Raw genomic sequence first — 20,850 nt, forward strand, 5'->3', positions numbered from 1 at the left:
AGGTTGGGGTCAGGAGGTCTTTGGGAGGACAGACCCTGGCATGATGGCTTGCCTCTACGCCTAGCACGTCTGGACTGCCTCTTGAGGTTGGAAGAAGTATTCCGGAGAGCGAAGTCATCCTGTGTGGATTCTGGGTGGGCAGTAGTCTCTTCGGGCAGGAGGACTAGTGCGCTACCCACACACATTACCCAGCGGGGCTGCTCCGGGTTATTGGGAAGTGAAGCTTCAGCAGGAGCCTCCGGATTAGGGTCATCGAAGACATTTAGAAAGGCCACCAGGAAGGCCATTATGTCCAGGACGATAGGATCCTGTGCGTCCCATAGGGGGGTGATCCATTTCAAGGCATCACCCGCTAGGTAAGACATCATGAATCCCACCTTTGCCCGATTGGTGGGAAAACAAAGAGGGTAGAACTTGAAGTGTAGCATGCATTGCTCCACAAATGCACGACTCTGTCTTGGATCCCCATAGTACCGTGGCGGATCCGCAGGAACGGGTGCAGAAAGCTCCATCTGAACGGGTGCGAAATTCGCCTGGAACTCAGCTAGTAGCAAAAAATAAATAAATAAATTTCTTCTAGATGCACGTATTCGCTGGAAAAGGTCTCAGAGAGCGAAGGCTGTGGGGCTCAACGGGAACCATGGCCTGAGCATGCTGTAATGCACACGCCCGGGCTGAGTGGCGTGTGCGTGTATATGTAGTGATTCCACTGGACCGTGCCGGAGAGTGAATGCCTGTAGGGGCGTAACTAAGTATCCACCTGATCCGACCAGGGTCGCACGACGGCATACGACGCCAGTGCACCAAGGAGTAACCGAGCAGAGGGACCAGGTGCTACTCCAGGACAAACCCCAGACACGGCTGTTGACCCACACAGGGGAATACAGGAACAGGCAGGTTAGGCTGGCACACAGACTGCTGGGTATAGGCAGACACGGCTGGTATGCAGACTGGCGGATGCTGGTAAGCACGACTGGTATGCAGGCAGGGAGGTACTGGCAGGTACGACAGGTTGGAGCACCGAGTGGATAGGACCCAGTACAGACTGGGACTCAGGAACAGAACCACAGATGCGGTGGACAAACAGCAGAGTGAGGCCGCCCAAAGCGGCGAGCAAGAGCAGAACAAGACGAGACCGCCTGGAGCGGTGAGCGAGAGAAGAGCAGGACAAGGCCGCCTGGAGCGGTGAGCGAGAGAGGAGCAGGACGAGACTGCCGAAGCAGCGAGCAAAGGGTCAGAGCAGAGCGAGACTGCAGGAGCAGCGAGCAAAGGGTCAGAGCAGAGTGAGACTGCCGGAGCAGCGAGCAAAGGGTCAGAGCAGAGCGAGACTGTAGGAGCAGCGAGCAAAGGGTCAGAGCAGAGCGAGACTGCCGGAGCAGCGAGCAAAGAGTCAGAGCAGAGCGAGACTGCCGGAGCAGCGAGCAAAGGGTCAGAGCAGAGCGAGACTGCCGGAGCAGCGAACAAAGGGTCAGAGCAGAGCGAGACTGCCGGAGCAGCGAGCAAAGGGTCAGAGCAGAGCGAGACTGCCGGAGCAGCGAGCAAAGGGTCAGAGCAGAGCGAGACTGCCGGAGCAGCGAGCAAAGGGTCAGAGCAGAGCGAGACTGCCGGAGCAGCGAGAAAAGGGTCAGGGCAGAGCGAGACTGCCGGAGCAGCGAGCAAAGGGTCAGAGCAGAGTGAGACTGCCGGAGCAGTGAGCAAGGCAGAGCAGAGGGGACAGGGCTCTGTTCACACGGAACAGACTGGAAGGGAAAGGCAGAACCAGGTACACACAGAATACTTGCAATGAAGTAGCGAGTGGACTCTAAACTCACAAACGGTAGTACAGGGACAACGAGTAGGAGTTAGGTACGGGATCAGATTCTGCAGGAAAAGGAAAGGTACGGACATAGAGAAAAACAGGTAACAGGCTAGGAGAGTATTCAGACAAGAACAGACACAGCAGCAAGATACAGGAGCGGGTCTAGGTATGCAGCCCCTAGAAGGCGGAACGAAAAGGCTAGGAGCGTGTTCAGACAGGAACAGGCAAGATACAGGAACGGGTCTAGGTATGCGGCCCCTAGAAGGCGGAAAGAACAGGCTAGGAGCGTGTTCACACTGGCCTGGAAATACAGCCTCCAGGATAGGCAGAAGACAACAGGCTAGAAGATAGTTCAGACAGGACACAGTTCAGACACAGGAACTGATACCGCAAGGCAGGAAGCATAGACAAGACCTGGCACATCAGTGACTGGAAGCCAACTGACAGAACACAATGCTCAGGCAAGGATTCCAGGAAAGAGCTGGGTTAAATACCAGGTGACAGACAGCAATAGGCTGAGGACGCACAAGGGGTGTGCCTGCAGCGGCTACAAGAAGCAGGAAGTGATCGGGCGCCACCCTTAAGCAGCAGAAACAGAGGCAAGCAGACAGCATGGAGGGAAGCCAGGCTAGCAGACTGGACTGGAGATCAAGTGCGCGCTCTTGCACAGTGGGAGATGGACCACTATGCAAGGACGCCGCCAGGTATGTTACACGCTACCTATGCCTAGCAGGCCGTGGACACACTTGTCCATGAATTTTATTACTGACCTACCATTTTCTGCAGGCAAAACGGTGGTTTTGGTAGTAGTAGATAGGTTCAGTAAAATGGTTCACTTCGTCGCTTTACCTGCTCTTCCCAATGCTAAGACACTTGCTCAGGTGTTCATAAATGAGATTGTGAAGCTTCACGGGGTTCCCTCCGATGTGGTGTCTGATTGGGGGACCCAGTTTGTTTCCAAGTTCTGGAAGGCATTCTGTTCTCGACTGGAGGCTCAGCTGTCCTTTTTCTCTGCCTTCCACCCTCAATCGAATGGTCAGACCGAGCGGGTCAATCAGAACTTGGAGACATACCTCAGGTGTTTTGTCTCTGAAAATCAGGAGGATTGGGCATCCTACTTACCGCTGGCAGAATTTGCCATAGATAATCATCGTCAAGAATCCACTGGCAGGTCACCGTTTTTCGGTGCATACGGTTATCATCCATAGTTTGGTACTTTCAGTGGGGGTAGAGCTTCAAAAGTTCCTGAAGAGGAACGGTTTGCTTCGTCGCTCTCCTCGTTGTGGCAGGGTTTTCTGTGTAATTTGAAGACCATGGGTGACAGGTATAAAAGTATGGCTGACAGAAAACGCTTGCCAGGTCTGGACCTGAATGTGAATGACTTTTTGTGATTGTCTACCAAGAATATAAGTTTGAAAGTTCCTTCTTGGAAGCTGGGACCTAGGTTTATTGGTCCCTACAAAATTACCGCCGTTATTAACCCAGCAGTGTTTTGTCTTGAACTTCCTAGGGCCCTTAAGGTTCACAATGTGTTCCACAGGTCCTTACTCAAAAGGTACGTAGAACCTCTTGAGCTCTCACCTCTACCACCGCCCCCAGTAATGGTTGATGGTAATTTGAAGTTCGAGATTTCGAGGATAGTAGATTCTCGTCTCCAACGTCGTTCTATGCAATACTTGGTGCACTGGAAAGGCTATGATCCGGAGGAGAGGACGTGGGTTTCAGCATCAGAAGTGAACGCTCCTAGATTGGTTCGCTCTTTTCACACCTCTTTTCCTGAGAAACCAGGTCCTGAGTGTCCGGAGGCCACTCATAGAGGGGGGGTACTGTCACGGGTGTGTCAGAGGTGACAGACAGTCACCCTTCAGTGGTTTGCAGGAGATCTCCACATTTGGCGATGCAGACAGCCGCCTAGATAGGAGGTTGTGTTTAGGACCCAGCGACTACCTCCCTTTAGTCTACCTCCCTTTAGTCTGGGTGTATATATATATATATATATATATATATATATACCTGGTGTGTCTAGGTGGGCGTCGCGTTATACTCATTTCTACTTGGAACTTGGCTGAAGCAGCATCACGTCCTCTCTGGAGTCTTGAGGCCGTGTGCACTGTTGGAGTTTTTCTAAAGCTGAGTTGTTGTTCCCCTGTGTTGCCTTCCCCTTTTGTCTTTACAGTGCTAGCGGAGGTTGACTAGCGCTCATCTCCTTCTACACCAGCTATAGCCTTACGCCAGGGATAGTAGGGCGAGGCACGTGATGAGCGACAGCTGCGGAGGTTGTATAGGGACGTTAGGGGGAGACAGGGTGACGCTAGTCCAGATTACAAGGTCACCTCTTCCACCTTTCCCTAGTGTCTGGGCTACCTTTCTCTTTCCCCTCTGTGTTGCACTTACACATAGGCGGATTATAATGAGGTCAATCCGGGCTACAGCCCGGGGCCCGGGACTGCCATGGGGCCCGGGGCTCCCAGGGGCCTGTGGCCGGATTGACCTCATTATAATGTGTGACAGGAGGGCCCGGGAGTCGGAAGATGGAATCTGCTCTGCTGTGTCCGGCGGCGCTGCGAGGATGACTTACCAGCAACTGACTGCAGGAGAGGAGGCTCCGCCCACCTGCTCCGGCCTCCAGCAGAGCACAGAGCCAGCTTACAGCATGGCCACTGCTCTCCCTGCCCCCTTCTTGGGTCTGAATGTTACCTCTCCGCTCTCCCCTTCCTGCCCTGCAATTACACCAGAGCTCTGCAGTCGGGCCTCAAGAGGAGGGGAGGCTGCCCCACAGAGAAGATGGAAGAACCTGCATCATGTACAGAAAGGGTAAGTCCATGTGCAGTGTGTGTGTGTTTTATATATATATATATATATATATGTGTGTGTATGCATCTATATCTATGTATTTGTGGACCATCAGAGGGACTCACTCGCTGTCGTGGCCCGGGCTGCTTCCCCTGTGCAGGACCGCTGGCACTTCATCTGACATGGCCGTGAGCTGTGTGGCTTTGTCTGGTATTAATGACACGGCAGGGGCGACACTGCGCCTATAATTGTGCTTGTGTATTGCCCCTGCCGCGCCATTACTACCAGACACAACCGCACAGCGCACGGCCATGTCAGGTGAAGTGCCGGCAATCAAGCAGCGCCAGAGGTCCTACACAGATGCTGTAGAAGCAGCCCAGGCCCCAACGGCGAGTGGGCCCCTCTGATGGTCCAGGGCCATGTCTGTGACATGCCGGCGGCCCTGCACTGAGACATGCCTGAGGAGATGCTGGACAGGACAGTTTTATGTGTTTATAAGATATGTACGTATGCATGTGTCTGTGCGCATATCTGCGTACTGTGTGCATGTGTGCGCATATCTGCATATTGTGCGTGCGGACGTGTGCTGGCCCGGCCGTATCACAGCTAGAAGACACGGCCCTGAGCGCGGCAGTGTCTGCTAGCGTGACGTCATGCAGTGTGCCCTGCACTGCTTCTTATCACCATAGTGGAGCTGGACGACTGGAACCGAGCAGGGGGACGGTGAGTGATGTGTCAATGTGTGCAGATATCATTGTGTGATATGTCTGTTTATATGTATTTTTGTGTTTCAAATGTGTTTATGGCTATGTGCCCACGATGCAGAAATGCTGCATATTTTTTCCGCTTCTCCCTAGCAGGAAAAATGTATGCAGATTTTACATGTGATTTTCCTGCCAGGTAGAAGCGTTTGTCAAGCGTTTTTGCATGCATTTCCGCATGTGGGTTATCAAGCACTTTTCCAAGCGATTTTAGCATCACTTGGAAAAGTGCTTGACAACTTGGTCACACTATATAAATCCATGCAACCGGCATATATAGTGTGACCAAGTAATAGTTAAAAAAAAGAATAAGAATGGTAAAAAATAAAGATTATACTTACCTTCCGATGGCCCCCGGTCTCCTCAGCGATGCGTCCGGTGTGTTGGGCGGCTCACGGTGGTGTGAAAGGACCTTTCATGACGTCATTTAGTCATGTGACAGGTCACGCGACAGCCGGTCAGCTGTCGTGTGACCTGTCACATGACTAAATGACGTCATGGCAGGTCCTTTCACACCACCGCAACGCATACAACAGACCGGACGTATCGCTGAGGAGACCGGGGGCCATCGGAAGGTAAGTATAATCTTTATTTTTTTTATTTTAAATTCTTTTTTTTACAGGTACTATGGTACCCGGGTCTGGATGAGAGCCTCCTCTTCTCAAAACGCGGGTACCATCCGGACATTGAATCGCTTAATATCCGCATGTGCACATGTAGTCATGTGGATATTAAGCGATTCAATGCAAGTCAATTGCGGCAATTACGCTGCGTGTCCGCAAAATTAATGGACATGCTGCTTTTTTTTCCGCAATGATAATCCGCAGTGGAAATTTCCACAGCATGTGCACAGCACATGCGGATTATCATTGGGGACTATGGGGCATGTATTACCAAGCGTTTTTTCAGCGTTTTCGCTGCGGAAATTCCGTGGCAAAAACGCTTGAAAAACGCACAGTGGGCACGCAGTCTATGCGTATATGTATTTGTCTTTGTATATGTCTGTATATGTTTGTTTGTGTGTGTGCGTCCTCCGGCTGTATCTGGGGGGGGGGGCGCCGTGCGTCCTCCGGCTGTATCTGGGGGGGGGCACCGTGCGTCCTCCGGCTGTATCTGGGGGGGCACCGTGCGTCCTCCGGCTGTATCTGGGGGGGGGCGCCGTGCGGCCTCCGGCTGTATCTGGGGGGGGGCGCCGTTCGGCCTCTGGCTGTATCTAAAGGGGGGGTGCCGTTCGGCCTCTGGCTGTATCTGGGGGGGGGGCGCCGTTTGGCCTCTGGCTGTATCTGGAGGGGGGCGCCGTGCGGCCTCTGGCTGTATCTGGGGGGGGCGCCGTGCGGCCTCTGGCTGTATCTGGGGGGGGGGGCTGTGCGGCCTCTGGCTGTATCTGAGGGGGGAAACCTCTGGCTATATCTGGGGTGGGGGGGCGCCGTGCGGCCTCTGGCTGTATCTGGGGGGGCACCGTGCGGCCTCCGGCTGTATCTGGGGGGGGGGCGCTGTGTGCCCTCCTGCTGTATCTGGGGGAGGGCACCGTGCGGCCTCCTGCTGTATCTGGGGGAGGGCGCCGTGCGGCCTCCTGCTGTATCTGGGGGAGGGCGCCGTGCAGCCTCCAGCTGTATTTGGGGGGGCGCCGTGCGGCCTCCGGCTGTATCTGGGGGGGCGCCGTGCGGCCTCCTGCTGTATCTGGGGGAGGGCGCCGTGCGGCCTCCTGCTGTATCTGGGGGAGGGTGCCGTGCGGCCTCCGGCTGTATCTGGGGGGGCGCCGTGTGGCCTCCGGCTGTATCTGGGGGGGCGCCGTGCGGCCTCCTGCTGTGTATAGGAGGATTATGTGAAAGCTCATATTATGCAGTATGAGACCCTACATAAATAGGGGGATGTCAGCATACTTAAATGTGCTCAATATTAAGTCATACAATTAATATAAAAAAATAATTATAATTAATATATTAATATTGTGCAGAATTAATTTCACATGAACTATCACATGATCTATCAAAGGGGGATCATCTGACAACTCATGTGAATCATCAGGTGTGTGTGGTGGGGGTGGGGGCCCATGCCGTCTAAACTGCCCGGGGCCCTTGCTACTGTTAATCCACCCCTGCACTTACACATGGCGTGACTCTCTGTGTTGCACTCACATCAGGTGTGACAGTATCAGGCAGCCTTCATACGTTCAGTATTTGGCAAGTATTTCACATCAGTATTTGTAAGCCAACCTTGGGCGTGGGTGAAAAATGCAGAAGTGGTGATGTGTTTTGGCTTACAAATACTGATGTAAAATACTGACCAAATACTGAACGTCTGTAAGCGCCTTATTCACAGAAACACACAATTGTTCTCTTGGTCATTGTCTGAACTTTCCCAGTATACGTGATTTGGTGCATAAGTGACAAAACACAAGATCTGTGGCTGTTCCAAAATAAAATATAGACAACCACGTCTTTAGACAACTGCCATTGTTGTACACGTCTAGGAGAGGAGCCAGAGGAAATAGCCATGAAAATTATCCCAACGGATGCAGAATAACATGTTGATATGTATCGGGATCATGTCACCTGAAGCAATTGAGTGTAAGTTGTACAAGAGTAAGGGCTCATTCACACATCAGTTTTTCATATATCCATGTTTTTCACAAATAACACAATAGCCTATGGGGCTGCTCATATGTCTGTGATTGTCATATGTCATATGTTTGCTGATTGTGTGAACAGTGCAAAATCAAGGAGACATGTCTGATATTGATTTGAGTGTGGGATCAAACTCGGCAGTGTAAGTTTATGAGTCTGTGAAAAATTTGGACAGCACTTGGATGCCATCCAAGAGTGGTCCATTTTTTCGCAGACTGAGAAACATTTTTTTTTCCTCACCAGAGAAAAACAAGATGAAACTCGTGCCAATTTGCTCTTAGGAGAAAATCACTGATGTGTGCATGAGCCTTTAAGAGGGGGATAACCAGAAAAATGTGGTGTATTACAATTGGCTACTAGATATGATGGTGGACCCACCACAATACATCAGGACCGACAAAGTGCAGTTCCATATACATTAGTTTGGTAATCCCCATAATCAGGGCTGTGCAGTCTAAGTCGGAGCCCATTTTGGTGGAGTCAGAGTCGGTATAAAATGGACCAACTCCGACTCCGAGTCGGTGTCATGGAAATTGAGGAGTCGAAGTCAGAGGTTTGGCTTACTGACTCCACAGCCCTGCCCATAATAATAAGTAATTATACAAATATTCAAAGACAATATATATTTGTTTAAGGCTAGAGTCATATCGCTATCGGTCTCCCCATTCATTATCAAAAAAAAATCAGGAGTGTGTAACTCCATATAACGGCCTACATATGAATACTTAGGTATTCACTAAACCACTCGCATAATTGTAAAATAAGATAAATAAGATACATTTTATTTAATACAATTAAAAACATGTAATATGCAAAAAGTACACATAATGAATTTAAAGAGGAGGATCAAGTAAACATAGACAGTGGTAAGTTCAAATGGCCAGGGTTAATATACATTATATATGTTATATTCAAAAAAAGGCTGCCACACATTTATACAAGTACACAGTCTCAAATTGACCTCCACAACTCAAGTTAAGCCATATCAGCAATTTGTTTTATCTTACCCATGATGTAATAATATGACCATCAAGACCACCACGGCCACCCCGACGCGCGTTTCACACTGATGGTTTATCAAGGGGAGAGTGTGATAAAGCATCAGTGTGAAACCCAAAATATTACATGTTTTTAATTTTATTAAATAAAATGTATTTTATTTTACTATTATGTGAGTAGTTTAGTGCAGGGTTCCCCAACTCCAGTCCTCAAGTCCCACCAACAGGTCATGTTTTCAGGATTTCCTTACTATTACACAGGTGATGGAATTATTGCCTGTGCAGGTGATGCAATTATCACCTGAGCAATACTAAGGAAATCCTGAAAACATGGCCTGTTGGTGGGCCTTGAGGACTGGAGTCGGGGAACCCTGGTTTAGTGAATACCTAGGTATTCATATGTGGGCTGTTATAATACTAAGTAATGTCACATAAAAAAAGTCACACGAGCTGCTCTAACAACCACTTTATCATCCAAAAATCAGCGTTTGGCACACGACACTGGTTTGACTAATTGTTGGACAACTTTTGTGCAAGTGAGGCTTGCACCAAAATTTAGGACATTTGTATGCCAGTTGTCTAGCGTAGAACCAAAACTATATTCGACCAATGTTTCAAGCCATATTTATCATGTTGCATGAATGTATTTGATACATGTGGTGTAATTTATAACATTTTCACATAACTTGATGCTTTTCGATAAATCTATTGATGTTATCCTGACAAGTCTGTTTTCTTGGCCAAATAAGGGTAAAGTTAGGACAAAGCCTTAAACTTCCAAGACACTTACGCATTTGCTTGTTCTCCTTTGGCAGCTGCATCTTGATCGTCTGGCTGCTTCCTTCAAGGACAAAGACGAAACTCTTCACTTCCTTATCAAAGTCCTTGAATCATATTAATAAAAATATAATAAATTAGCCATCAAATGCTATTAGAAAAATCACTGAGCAGAACTGATCAAAGAAGAATCTTTTTCCTTTTTTTTCCCTCTCTTTTTTTCATTTTGGAATAGCAGACGTTAAACCCCCCGGGAGCGTCTGATCACAGGTAATGTACTGTAAGCGGCTGAATGATAGGTGAATGCTGTTCATTAAACCACGCACCGATTGTCCTAATCAATTTTCTAAAGCATGTTATTATTTTTAGATTAAAAATAAATCAGCTGCTACGACACTCACCGCTGTGTGAAACGTACGAGTGCTGCCATTACTATGTATTATCACCCCGCAGTACGGATTTAAAGGAAACTTTATGCTCTTTAATGAAATCAATGTAATTTATTATAAGGCATGCTGTTTGCTAGTAAAAGGTTAGAATAGGTTTAGGTTGTTGCCTAGCAAAACGTTATATAGCCAGTGGGTGACTACATTGGATTTTAATACTTTTATTGACACTAATGTGGTAATTCCAGGCTAGGTACATGTAATAGTAATGGCTTTTCTGCTCCCTGTATGACTGAAAGGAAAACACAGAAGATCCTCAAATTTTACACCTTTTTTTTTACATTACAGCATATACAGGAATTTATCTCCAACTTGGACATCATTCTTATAAGGCTTAGTCTGGTTTATAAAAATTTACTAGGGAATAGCAAGTTAAAGGTGTTGTCTCATTATGTTAAAAAATTCTCAGTCTAAATGCCCCTGTTTCACTGATTCAGGAACAGTTTTTATTTTTCTTCTGCGCCCCTCCGTTCCAAAGTTATACCCCTGTTAATAGTGATGCACATTTTCCCTTCAAAAGATTCCAAAACATTACTCTTGTGGGCGTTGGCTTTTTCTCCTCTGATGCTGTCCAATCAAAATATGGCCACGCCCCCAGAGAAGTTTTGTGGTACATGCCCAGAAGGGAATATTTGCACTATTACTGAGGGCTATATCTTTGGAATGGAGGGTCACAGAAAAAAATGAAAAACTGTTCCAGAATCAAGGGAACAGCAGAATTTGGAAAAGATACCAAGTTTGAATTAAAGAATCCAATAAAAGGTTCTCTTTAAATTGGTAAAATTGCAGAGTTCTTATGAAAACAAGCAACTTCTAATTCGACTTGTTGTTAAAAATCCTCTTTGTTCTCAAGAATGAAAAGATTTTAAATTCTATTGTGTACTTATAGTTGTCTACATTAATGGCAATCTCTGTCGTCTATTAGCAGTGACTAGTCTCTAAGGCAAAGAGAACATGGCTTACAAGCGTTTTCCTATAGAACTTGGAAGAGCTGCTCCGAAGCTGACCAGATAACTGGATCCATGGAGCCTCAGTGTCTCTGCTCTCCTACGATGCTACAGAGGCAAAGTTTCCTCCGCTGTAGCAGAGAATGCACAGTTCAGATCAGTGGTGTATCCATGCAGCTGGTCTGAACCATCAATCATCAGGAGCACACCATCATGGGCAAGCAAGAAGATGGGAGGCTGTGAAGCGGTATGCTCCTGAAGATCAATGTTAAGAGAATCCCTTAAATTGAGGTGGCCCTCTACTTAGATCCTCATCCAACAGTGGTATCAATGAGTGTCTGCAACTCTGGAGGACCTGTCCTGTTCTGCATTACACAAATAATCCATTGATGTGAAGGGGCACCATGTAGTGCTCAATTTCTCCTGTGGTGCAGCTGCAGGAAAACTGAGCATTTATTTTCAACTAATTGCCAGGGATTCCAGTAAGAGAACACTTAATAATCTCTTCTAACAAATAGGGAGGATCTAAAGTGTAGAACCCCTTCAAGAAATACTTATTGTCCATGACAGAGTAGAGTCTACATTAAAATTAGTGAGATAACCCCTGACTATAGTCTCAATCAAGGACGTTACACAAATGGTCATTAGCTCTCAATATGGTGGATTTGTCCTGTCCATATATGATGCCCAGCTGCGCTTGGTATCACAGATCCTAGAAGGGTGCATAGATGGATTCCTCCACAATAGGCCCCCATAACCATTCACACATCTCCACCTTCCACCTCAGACCACCAGAGGGAGCCCGTTAGGGATAGATAAAAAGGGAAGGTGGAGCCAGGCAGCAGTTAGTCTAGACTGGAGTCGACAGAGAGCAAACCTGTTGAGAGAGTTCCTGCAGAGTGAGACACAGAAAGAGGTCAGTCTGCAGTGGAGCACAGTCCAGGCTCAGTTGTAGCTCAGAGCAGTGAGCTTTAGGTGTGCTGGCGTCATAAGATCGGTGAAGCGCGGCAAGCTGCCGTTAGTGTGAGTAGCCTAGTGAGGGCCCGAGTAGGCCGAAGGCGAAAGGAGAGTTAGTACATAGGGGGGCAGAGGGGCTTAACTGGCTCTCCCCGAAGAAGTTACCGGACACCGGGTCCGAAGCTTACCGGGATCTCCACGACCCAGTAAGATATAAACGGAATCCCTGGAGAACTACAGGTCCCAGGATCGCTAAAGTGTTGATACGTACCAGACCCAGGAGACACTTAGGCCCCGTAAGTCGGGAGCGTGCACTCCGAGAGAAGGCCCTATCAAAAGGTCAGCCAGCGCAGGACAGAGACAAAGTTAGGCCTAGCTCCAGGCAGGTCAGAAACTTACTACGCAGAGGCAAGAAACAGGAGGCCCAAAACCCGCTCATTGGGGAGGATCCTGACATGCACCCTTCACCCTACAGTGCTCCGGGACGTGCCTGAATTTCCATCAGTAAAAGGTAATGAAGTGACTATCGTGTCTGTCCCTGTTCTTGCTCCGACCCGGCTGGGTCTCGTCTGTCCTGCATTCCCCGTCATACACTGCCCTTAGGCCTAGCTCCACCTGTGGGGAGCTATACCACTCAGCTGCCTTATCACCGGCCTCAGTGGACGGCGCAGCGCTGGTGATTCTCACCAGAAGCCACAGGTGGCGTCACGAACTCTTTCTTAAAATTAACAAATATCCACCCTTTTAAAGAGAGACCCCAGGGTACGGGCCCGGGAGCCGACCACCGCGACATCCCAAAGGTAAAGGCCTGGGTACCGAGTCATCCCCATCCCCTGGGCTAGTCATCTCCAACTGGCGTCACGAACAGGATTGCGTGCCCGCTGCAACGACGAAGTGTTGTGCCCGTTGCCACCGGGTACTGTGCACCTTTATTCTGAACTGTGTACATAAAGTTGTGGTGAAGGTTGCCGCCATTGTTGGGCCGTTGAGCGAGAAGAAGGGTGTAACCGCGGGAAAATAAGGGGCGTACCTGCAAAAGAGAGCGAAGTCCCGGACACGCCCCACGCCTCGACGTCAAAGCGAGAAGCGCCAGGTCCTGTAAGGAGTGTCGCTGAACGCGCTGACGTAGGACGCAAACGACGCAAGGCCCTGAAGACAACCGTCACCTGCGGAGCTGCGGCCTACCGGAAGAAAAAACAGAAGGTAGGCCACGGTTAACTAGGGGGGCGTCAAGATGTCCGACGAGCAACAGCAGAACGCCGACATGCCGGCCAACATCCCTGAAATTCAACCCGCGCCCGATGATGAGCAGGCCGAGGCCACCGCCCCACCAGCAGCGCCTGTAACACCTGTCATTCCTATGACTTTACCGTACATTCCTGGAGCAAAGTGGCTCCCCCAGTACAACGGCAAGCCAGATACCCTGTCTGGATTCAAACAGAAGATATGTGGTATCTTGGACATGTACTCCATGACCGGCAAACAAAGAGCCGCCGTTGTATTAGGACAACTGACCGGTGCTGTGGAACGGGAAGTGGAAACATGGTCGGCCGCAGACCAGGAGTCAGTGTCCGCAATATTCCAAAAACTACAGACTGTTTTTGAGGACCTTACTGAGGCGGACCTCCGGATGAGGTTCTACAGCTGCTCCCAACAACCGGAGGACAATGTTCGGGACTACGCCTGGCGTCTACAAGGGGCCCTGCGGGCTCTAAACCAGGTTAGTCCAACCAGCATTGAAAATGAGAACAAAATGCTGAAAGAACAGTTTGTCCGGCGACTGAGGTCTCCAGAGGAGAGCAGGACTGTGAGTTGGTGGCCCCTGGATCATGCGGATACCACCTTTGACAATCTTAAGGACATGGCTATAAAAGGACTGCAGCCCCTGGAGACAAATGCCATCCAACGTTACCAGGGTGGGGCTACCTCAGAGCCTAAAACACCCACCTTCTCCCCAGTGGCTGCTGAAGCCAAGGTCCCAGCAACGTCCTCTAAAGCACTGGACAGTTTGCGCTCTGAAGTGCGTCAGTTGAGCAAAACCCTGACCACCGTGCTGAGTGCTCTGCAGCTGCGGACGGAGCCCGAAGAAGGAGGGAAGATCCTGTTAGCCGATAGCCCTGAGGATGTCCCCTAGATGAGAAGGAGGAGGAGGCCAACACCACCCTTTTCGAGGACCAGTGACCAGCGCCGTCCACCGAGGGACCCAACCTGCTACCGATGCCGCAAGACCGGACATATCGACCAGAATTGTCCTTTAAACGAGAAAACCCTGGGTCCGAGGGCCGACACCCAGGAGTAAACTCACCAGGCCCATCAGACTGGTACAACAGGTTCATCGGAGGAAGACCTTTCCTGTCCATTGCACTGGACGGGATCCCGACGCATGCCCTGCTGGACACAGGATCTCAGGTAACCATCATGCCTGGCTTCCTCTACAAGAGGTTCTGGTCCATGGACGAGCTGCATCCGCCAGCTCCAAATTTGACTGTATATGCTTCAAATGGACTCCCCCTTAACCTACTCGGGGTTAACAATGTGACTGTAAAGGTGGGGAGAGTGGAGCTGAAGGACCAGGGGCTATTTGTAGTAGAGACTAATCCTGATGACACCAATCCGTATATGGTACTTGGCACTAACATTGTTGGTAACTGTTTGGGAGAGGTTGTGTTCTTACTCCAACAGATAGCTGACACTGCCAAACCAGGAAAGAGGAGGGCGCTGCAGAAGGAAATCCGAGTCCTGATGTATCAAGAGCAAGTGAGGTTAACAGACGGTAAAATTGGTAACGTGCGGGTAACAGACCCCATACCCATTGTCATCCCCCCAATGAGTGAAATGCTCATCTGGTGTAGTGCCATAGGTCTTAGAGGACAGAGCTACCAGGCGGTAGTAGAACCCCTTTGCTCCGAGCATAGACCCACGCTCTTAACCGCCAGGGGAGTGGTAGATGTACGTAATGGGAGGGTGCCCGTCCGTCTTCTCAACTTAGGGGAAGATGAGGTCAAACTGCCACGTTATGCCACTGTTGCCAAATTACATGCTGTCAATAACAATTGCATTCATGAGGCGGAGTCCTTAACCTCACCAGAGGAAGTAGAGGATAATGACCCTGCAACCCAGGTGGAGGATTGGTGTCAACAGCTCCATATTGGGACAGACACCACCCCTGCCCATCAAACACAGGGTGTACACCGGGTGGTTCGAGAATACTCGCAGGTGTTCAGTAAACATCCACTAGACTTCGGGAGGATTAAGGGGGTTCAACATCATATCCCCACAGGTAACCATTCCCCAATAAAGGAACGTTATAGGCCTATACCCCCAGCTCACTACCAGAAGGCAAAAGAAATGCTGCATGACATGAGGAAGGCGGGAGTAATAAGGGATAGATGTAGTCCCTGGGCAGCTCCTCTAGTGCTGGTTAGGAAGAAGGACGGGAGCATGAGAATGTGTGTAGATTACCGTCAAGTAAATCGCATTACACATAAAGATGCATACCCTTTACCACGCATAGAGAAGTCCCTAGCTGCCTTAAAGTCTGCAAATTACTTTTCCGCCCTTGACCTCACTAGTGGGTACTGGCAAGTAGCTGTGGCTGAGGAGGATCGGGAGAAGACGGCCTTCACCACCCCGATGGGACTCTGCGAGTTCAACAGTATGCCATTTGGACTCTGCAATGTCCCCGGAACGTTCCAGAGATTGATGGAGTGCTGCCTGGGACACCACAATTTCGAGACTGTGTTACTTTACCTGGAAGACGTGATAGTGTACTCCAGAACGTACGAGGACCACTTGAAACACCTGGCAGAGGTATTTGAGTCACTGTCCCGGTACGGGATGAAGTTGAAGCCCTCAAAGTGCCACCTGCTCAAGAAGAAGATACAGTACCTGGGGCACATTGTCAGTCCAGAAGGGGTAGCACCAGACCCGGAGAAAGTCACAGCCATCCAGAAGTGGCTGGAGCTGAAGAACCTCAAGGAGGTGCATCAGTTTTTGGGACTAGTAGGATACTACCGGAGGTTCGTAAAGGACTACACCAAGAAAGCAGCCCCTCTGCAAGACCTCCTGGTAGGGCAGTGCCCCAAAGGCAGAAATCCCCCATTCCACTGGGGTAAGGAGCAAGCCGAGTCATTTCAGGAGATGAAGGAGATCCTGACAGGTGATGAGATCCTAGCCTATCCTGACTACAGCCAACCGTTCCTGCTGTATACAGATGCCAGCAACGAAGGACTGGGCGCTGTTCTAAGTCAGAAGCAGAATGGCCAAGAGAAAGTGATCGCATACGCAAGCAGGAAGCTCCGCCCGACTGAGAGGAACCCAGAGAACTATAGCAGCTTCAAGTTGGAGTTCCTGGCCTAAGTCTGGGCCATCACTGAAAGGTTCAAGCACTATCTGGCCTCCAGCAAGTTCACTGCCTTTACTGATAACAACCCCTTGACCCATCTTGAAACAGCTAAGCTTGGGGCACTGGAACAACGATGGATGGCTCGGCTGTCAAACTACCAATTTACAATTAAATACCAGGCGGGACGCAAGAACGCCAACGCCGATGCCCTGTCTAGGATGTCTCACCACTCAGACACAGAATAAGAAGTGGATAACTTGGAAGAGATTGAGCTACCTGCCTTTCATTGGAATGGGATGATCCATGAGCAGAGAGCCTCCAGGAGGCCGCGTGGAAAGACGTTAAACCCCCTGCCTCATCACAGCTGGAAAGAGACCCAGGACAGCGACCCGGTTGTCAGCCGTATCAAGGAGCTGATAACCCAAGAAGGTGCCTCCCTGGAGAAAGATGCGTCTCTGCAAGCAAAACAGCTGTGGAACGAGAGAAGCCGGCTGTTTATCTACCGTGAGAAGCTGTGCCGGAGGTACGTCAATCCAAAAACTCATGAGATGGTATGGCAGATAGTGGTCCCGAAGACAGACATCCAGATGGTATTAGAAGCTTACCACAATCAGGCGGGGCACTTTGGCTGTAAAAAGCTAGAGACCCTGCTGAAGTGTCGATTCTACTGGGTAGCAATGCACAGCTCCATTGAGAGGTGGTGCCGGGACTGTGAACCCTGTGGCCTAAGAGGAAAAGACTTCAGCAGCCAGAAGGCGCCCCTGCAACCCATCAAGACGACGCGACCTCTGGAGATCGTGGCCCTGGACCATGTCAAGCTCTCCCCCAGCAGATCAGGGTACTCCGATGCTCTGACTATGGTGGATCACTACTCACGTTTCCTGGTGGTCGCCCAGGTCAAAGACCTGACGGCAGAGACAGCAGCAAAGACGTTCCAAGCGTACTTCTGCAGACCCCACGGATATCCTGAGCAGGTACTGACGGACCAAGGCCCGGCCTTTGAGGCTGAGTTGTTCAAGGAGTTCTGCCATCTGTACGGGTGTAAAAAGATAAGAACTACACCGTACCACCCACAAACAAACGGTCTCTGCGAAAAGATGAACAACATCATCATCGACCTGCTAAAGACCCTACCACTTGAGGAGAGAAACCAGTGGCCAGACCTACTACCTGACCTAGTGGATCTGTACAATCATATACCAGTGAGTTCCACCAATTGCACTCTGGCATATCTCATGCGGGCAAGGCCAGGAAAGCTGCCCATGGATTTGGAGCTTGGTGTTGTGGAGCCTGAAGCTGATATGACCACTGAAGACTGGACACGACCAGACAAGAGCAGTACAGAAGAGTACAAGCTTGTGTCAAGGACAGTCTTACTCGGGTGAGAGAAAATCAGGAAGCGCACTACAACAAAAACGCACCCGCAGAACCTTTCATACCAGGCAAAACAGTATTGAAAAGGAAAAGACGTAACCACAATCTTGATGACCAGTGGGAAAAAGATCCCTACACTGTGTTACCGTCAAGGTTTGATAACAAGAAGACATGCATAATCAGTCGAGATGGAGGAAAAACATCTACAACAGTGTCCAGGGATCACCTTAAATTGTGTCCAGACTTACTGAAACCCCAAGAAAAAGTGCCTCTCACAATCCAGGAAGAACCTAAAGAAGCGGTGATACACACCGACCTAGGAGACTTCCCAGCTGATTGGCCTCAAATAGGAGGTGCAGTAATCATTCCAGTACTCCAATTCTATGAACAGCCAGAAAACCCTCCACAGCAAGTTGAACCTGGAAGTGCTGCAGAAGAGCCAGCTCAAGAAGTGTCCCCGGATGAAGGATCCCCGGTAGGAGCAGAGCAAGAGGGCCCAGCCAATGGTAGACTTGCCAGTCCAAGAGAGAGGTTAAGGCAGTTTTACAACATGGTTACACGTAGAACTGGTAGAGTAACTTAGAACACAGACACTGATACCCCACAGACCACCGCACTACGCAAATCAACACGTAGCACGAGAGGTAAACCCCCTGCTAGGTACACTCAGTAAATGGTCAAAAATTCTGAAAGAGTAAATAGTTACCCCTGGGGTATTGTGTATTAACTTGAAATGTATTGTATATTTGCGTATTTTCAATGCATATGTATGCCTTCATTAATTTGTGCTTTACCTCATTAATTACTTTCTTATTTACCTAAGAACTGCGTGGTTGAGGACTATGTGCAGCCCAAAAACTGCTTTTGTATTTAATTGCACTTCTAGGAGTGCCCCTTTTAGGTGACCTCAGAAGAAAAATCTGTCTGGAGTGGCTCTTTTGGAGGTCCAACTCGGGATCTTCATGCCCTGCTGCCACTCCAGGGCCTACGTAGAGGGTTTAGGACAGGTCCCTCAAAATCACCAAAGTACTCTGCCCAGTGAGATGGACATCCTTCTTGGGAACCTCACCACAAGAGACTTGGATTCTGAGGACGCTTAGCATTTGTTATTGTTACGTAACATTTAAGATTCGTGCCTTCCATAAAGGGAAGATTGTTCTTGTATTGCTTATATTTCCTATTGTTATTGTTTTATAAAAATGTACTTCAGCCCGGGAGTGCTGAGTTTAACTAGGGGGGAATGTGACGCCCAGCTGCGCTTGGTATCACAGATCCTAGAAGGGTGCATAGATGGATTCCTCCACAAGAGGCCCCCATAACCATTCACACATCTCCACCTTTCACCTCAGACCACCAGAGGGAGCTCGTTAGGGATAGAAAAAAAGGTAAGGTGGAGCCAGGCAGCAGTTAGTCTAGACTGGAGTCGACAGAGAGCAAACCTGTTGAGAGAGTTCCTGCAGAGTGAGACACAGAAAGAGGTCAGTCTGCAGTGGAGCACAGTCCAGGCTCAGTTGTAGCTCAGAGCAGAGAGCATTAGGTGTGCCGGCGCCATAAGATCGGTGAAGCGCGGCAAGCTGCCGTTAGTGTGAGTAGCCTAGTGAGGGCCCGAATAGGCCGAAGGTGAAAGGAGAGTTAGTACATAGGGGGGCAGAGGAGCTTAACTGGCTCACCCCGAAGCAGTTACCGGACACCGGGTCCGAAGCTTATCGGGATCTCCACGACCCAGTAAGATATAACCGGAATCCCTGGAGAACTACAGGTCCAAGGATTGCTAAAGTGCTGATACGTACCAGAGCCAGGAGACACTTAGGCCCCGTAAGTCGGGAGCGTGCACTCCAAGAGAAGGCCCTACCACAAGGTCAGCCAGCGCAGGACAGAGACAAAGTTAGGCCTAGCTCCAGGCAGGTCAGAAACTTACTACGCAGAGGCAAGAAACAGGAGGCCCAAAACCCGCTCATTGGGGAGGATCCTGACATGCACCCTTCACCCTACAGTGCTCCGGGACGTGCCTGAACTTCCATCAGTAAAAGGTACTGAAGTGACTATCGTGCCTGTCCCTGTTCTTGCTCCGACCCGGCTGGGTCTCGTCTGTCCTGCATCCCCGTCATACACTGCCCTGAGGCCTAGCTCCACCTGTGGGGAGCTATACCACCCAGCTGCCTTATCACCGACCTCAGTGGACTGCGCAGCGCTGGTGATTCTCACCAGAAGCCACAGGTGGAGTCACGAACTCTTTCTTAAAATTAACAAATATCCACCCTTTTAAAGAGAGACCCCAGGGTACGGGCCCGGGAGCCGACCACCGCGACATCCCCAAGGTAAAGGCCCGGGTACGAAGTCATCCCCATCCCCTGGGCTAGTCACATATATCACATAAATAGTCAATCATCTGAATGAATGGCTGCTTTGTAACCCTACGGTTCCTCTACTGTTGTATCGGAAACCAGGTCCACAGCAAGCAGGTGACTGCCATGGCAGGCCCATTTGAAAAGGGTTGTCTAAAATGAGGAATAGTCAGTAGAGATGAGCGAACCCAAACTTAAAAGTTCGGGGTTTGTACTAGACAGTTACTGTAGTGTCTGGTGCTAAAAGCCGAACACGGTCTTCTCGCGGAAGTCTGTCGCAGTTTTCAGAGTTCCAGGGGAAGTCCGGAGAGAGTGAAATAAAGAGAGAGAGAGAAAGAATTTTCCATCTCAAAAGTTCGGGTCTACATTGTTTTCAATAGGGTTCGAGTTCTGATTCAAGTTCAAACACAGTTCTGGTACCTGAACCAAACGTTAGAATAAAGTTCGGGTCAGGTACCAGAACTTGAACATCCACGGGTCCGCTCATGCCTAACAGTTAGTTATCACACTTGGGCTTATGTCATGGCAAATTTGAGCCCCTTTATTTCTGTTTTTTTGGGATGCTGTTTTGGATAAAGATCTGTATGAAGAACCCCCCATATGCAACAGTCAGACACAACATTGCCCACTAATAAAATAAACATAGAAAAGTATGTCATCAATGGCTGTCTGTTGTATATCT

General features: G+C 49.5%; 1 protein-coding gene across 1 annotated transcript in view; it reads right to left on the minus strand.

Moving 5' to 3' along the window:
* Positions 1 to 20,850, minus strand: part of CFAP20DC (CFAP20 domain containing) — a 692,474-nt gene that overhangs the window by 606,153 nt on the left and 65,471 nt on the right. The window contains exon 4 of the mRNA XM_073644645.1: positions 9,768 to 9,861. Coding sequence (XP_073500746.1) covers positions 9,768 to 9,861 — 94 coding nt within the window. The remainder of the gene's footprint in view (positions 1 to 9,767; positions 9,862 to 20,850) is intronic.

The sequence above is a fragment of the Phyllobates terribilis genome, unplaced genomic scaffold (assembly GCF_046119375.1).
Source record: "Phyllobates terribilis strain yellow unplaced genomic scaffold, ASM4611937v1 Scaffold_8__6_contigs__length_399053987, whole genome shotgun sequence".
Lineage (NCBI taxonomy): Eukaryota > Metazoa > Chordata > Amphibia > Anura > Dendrobatidae > Phyllobates > Phyllobates terribilis.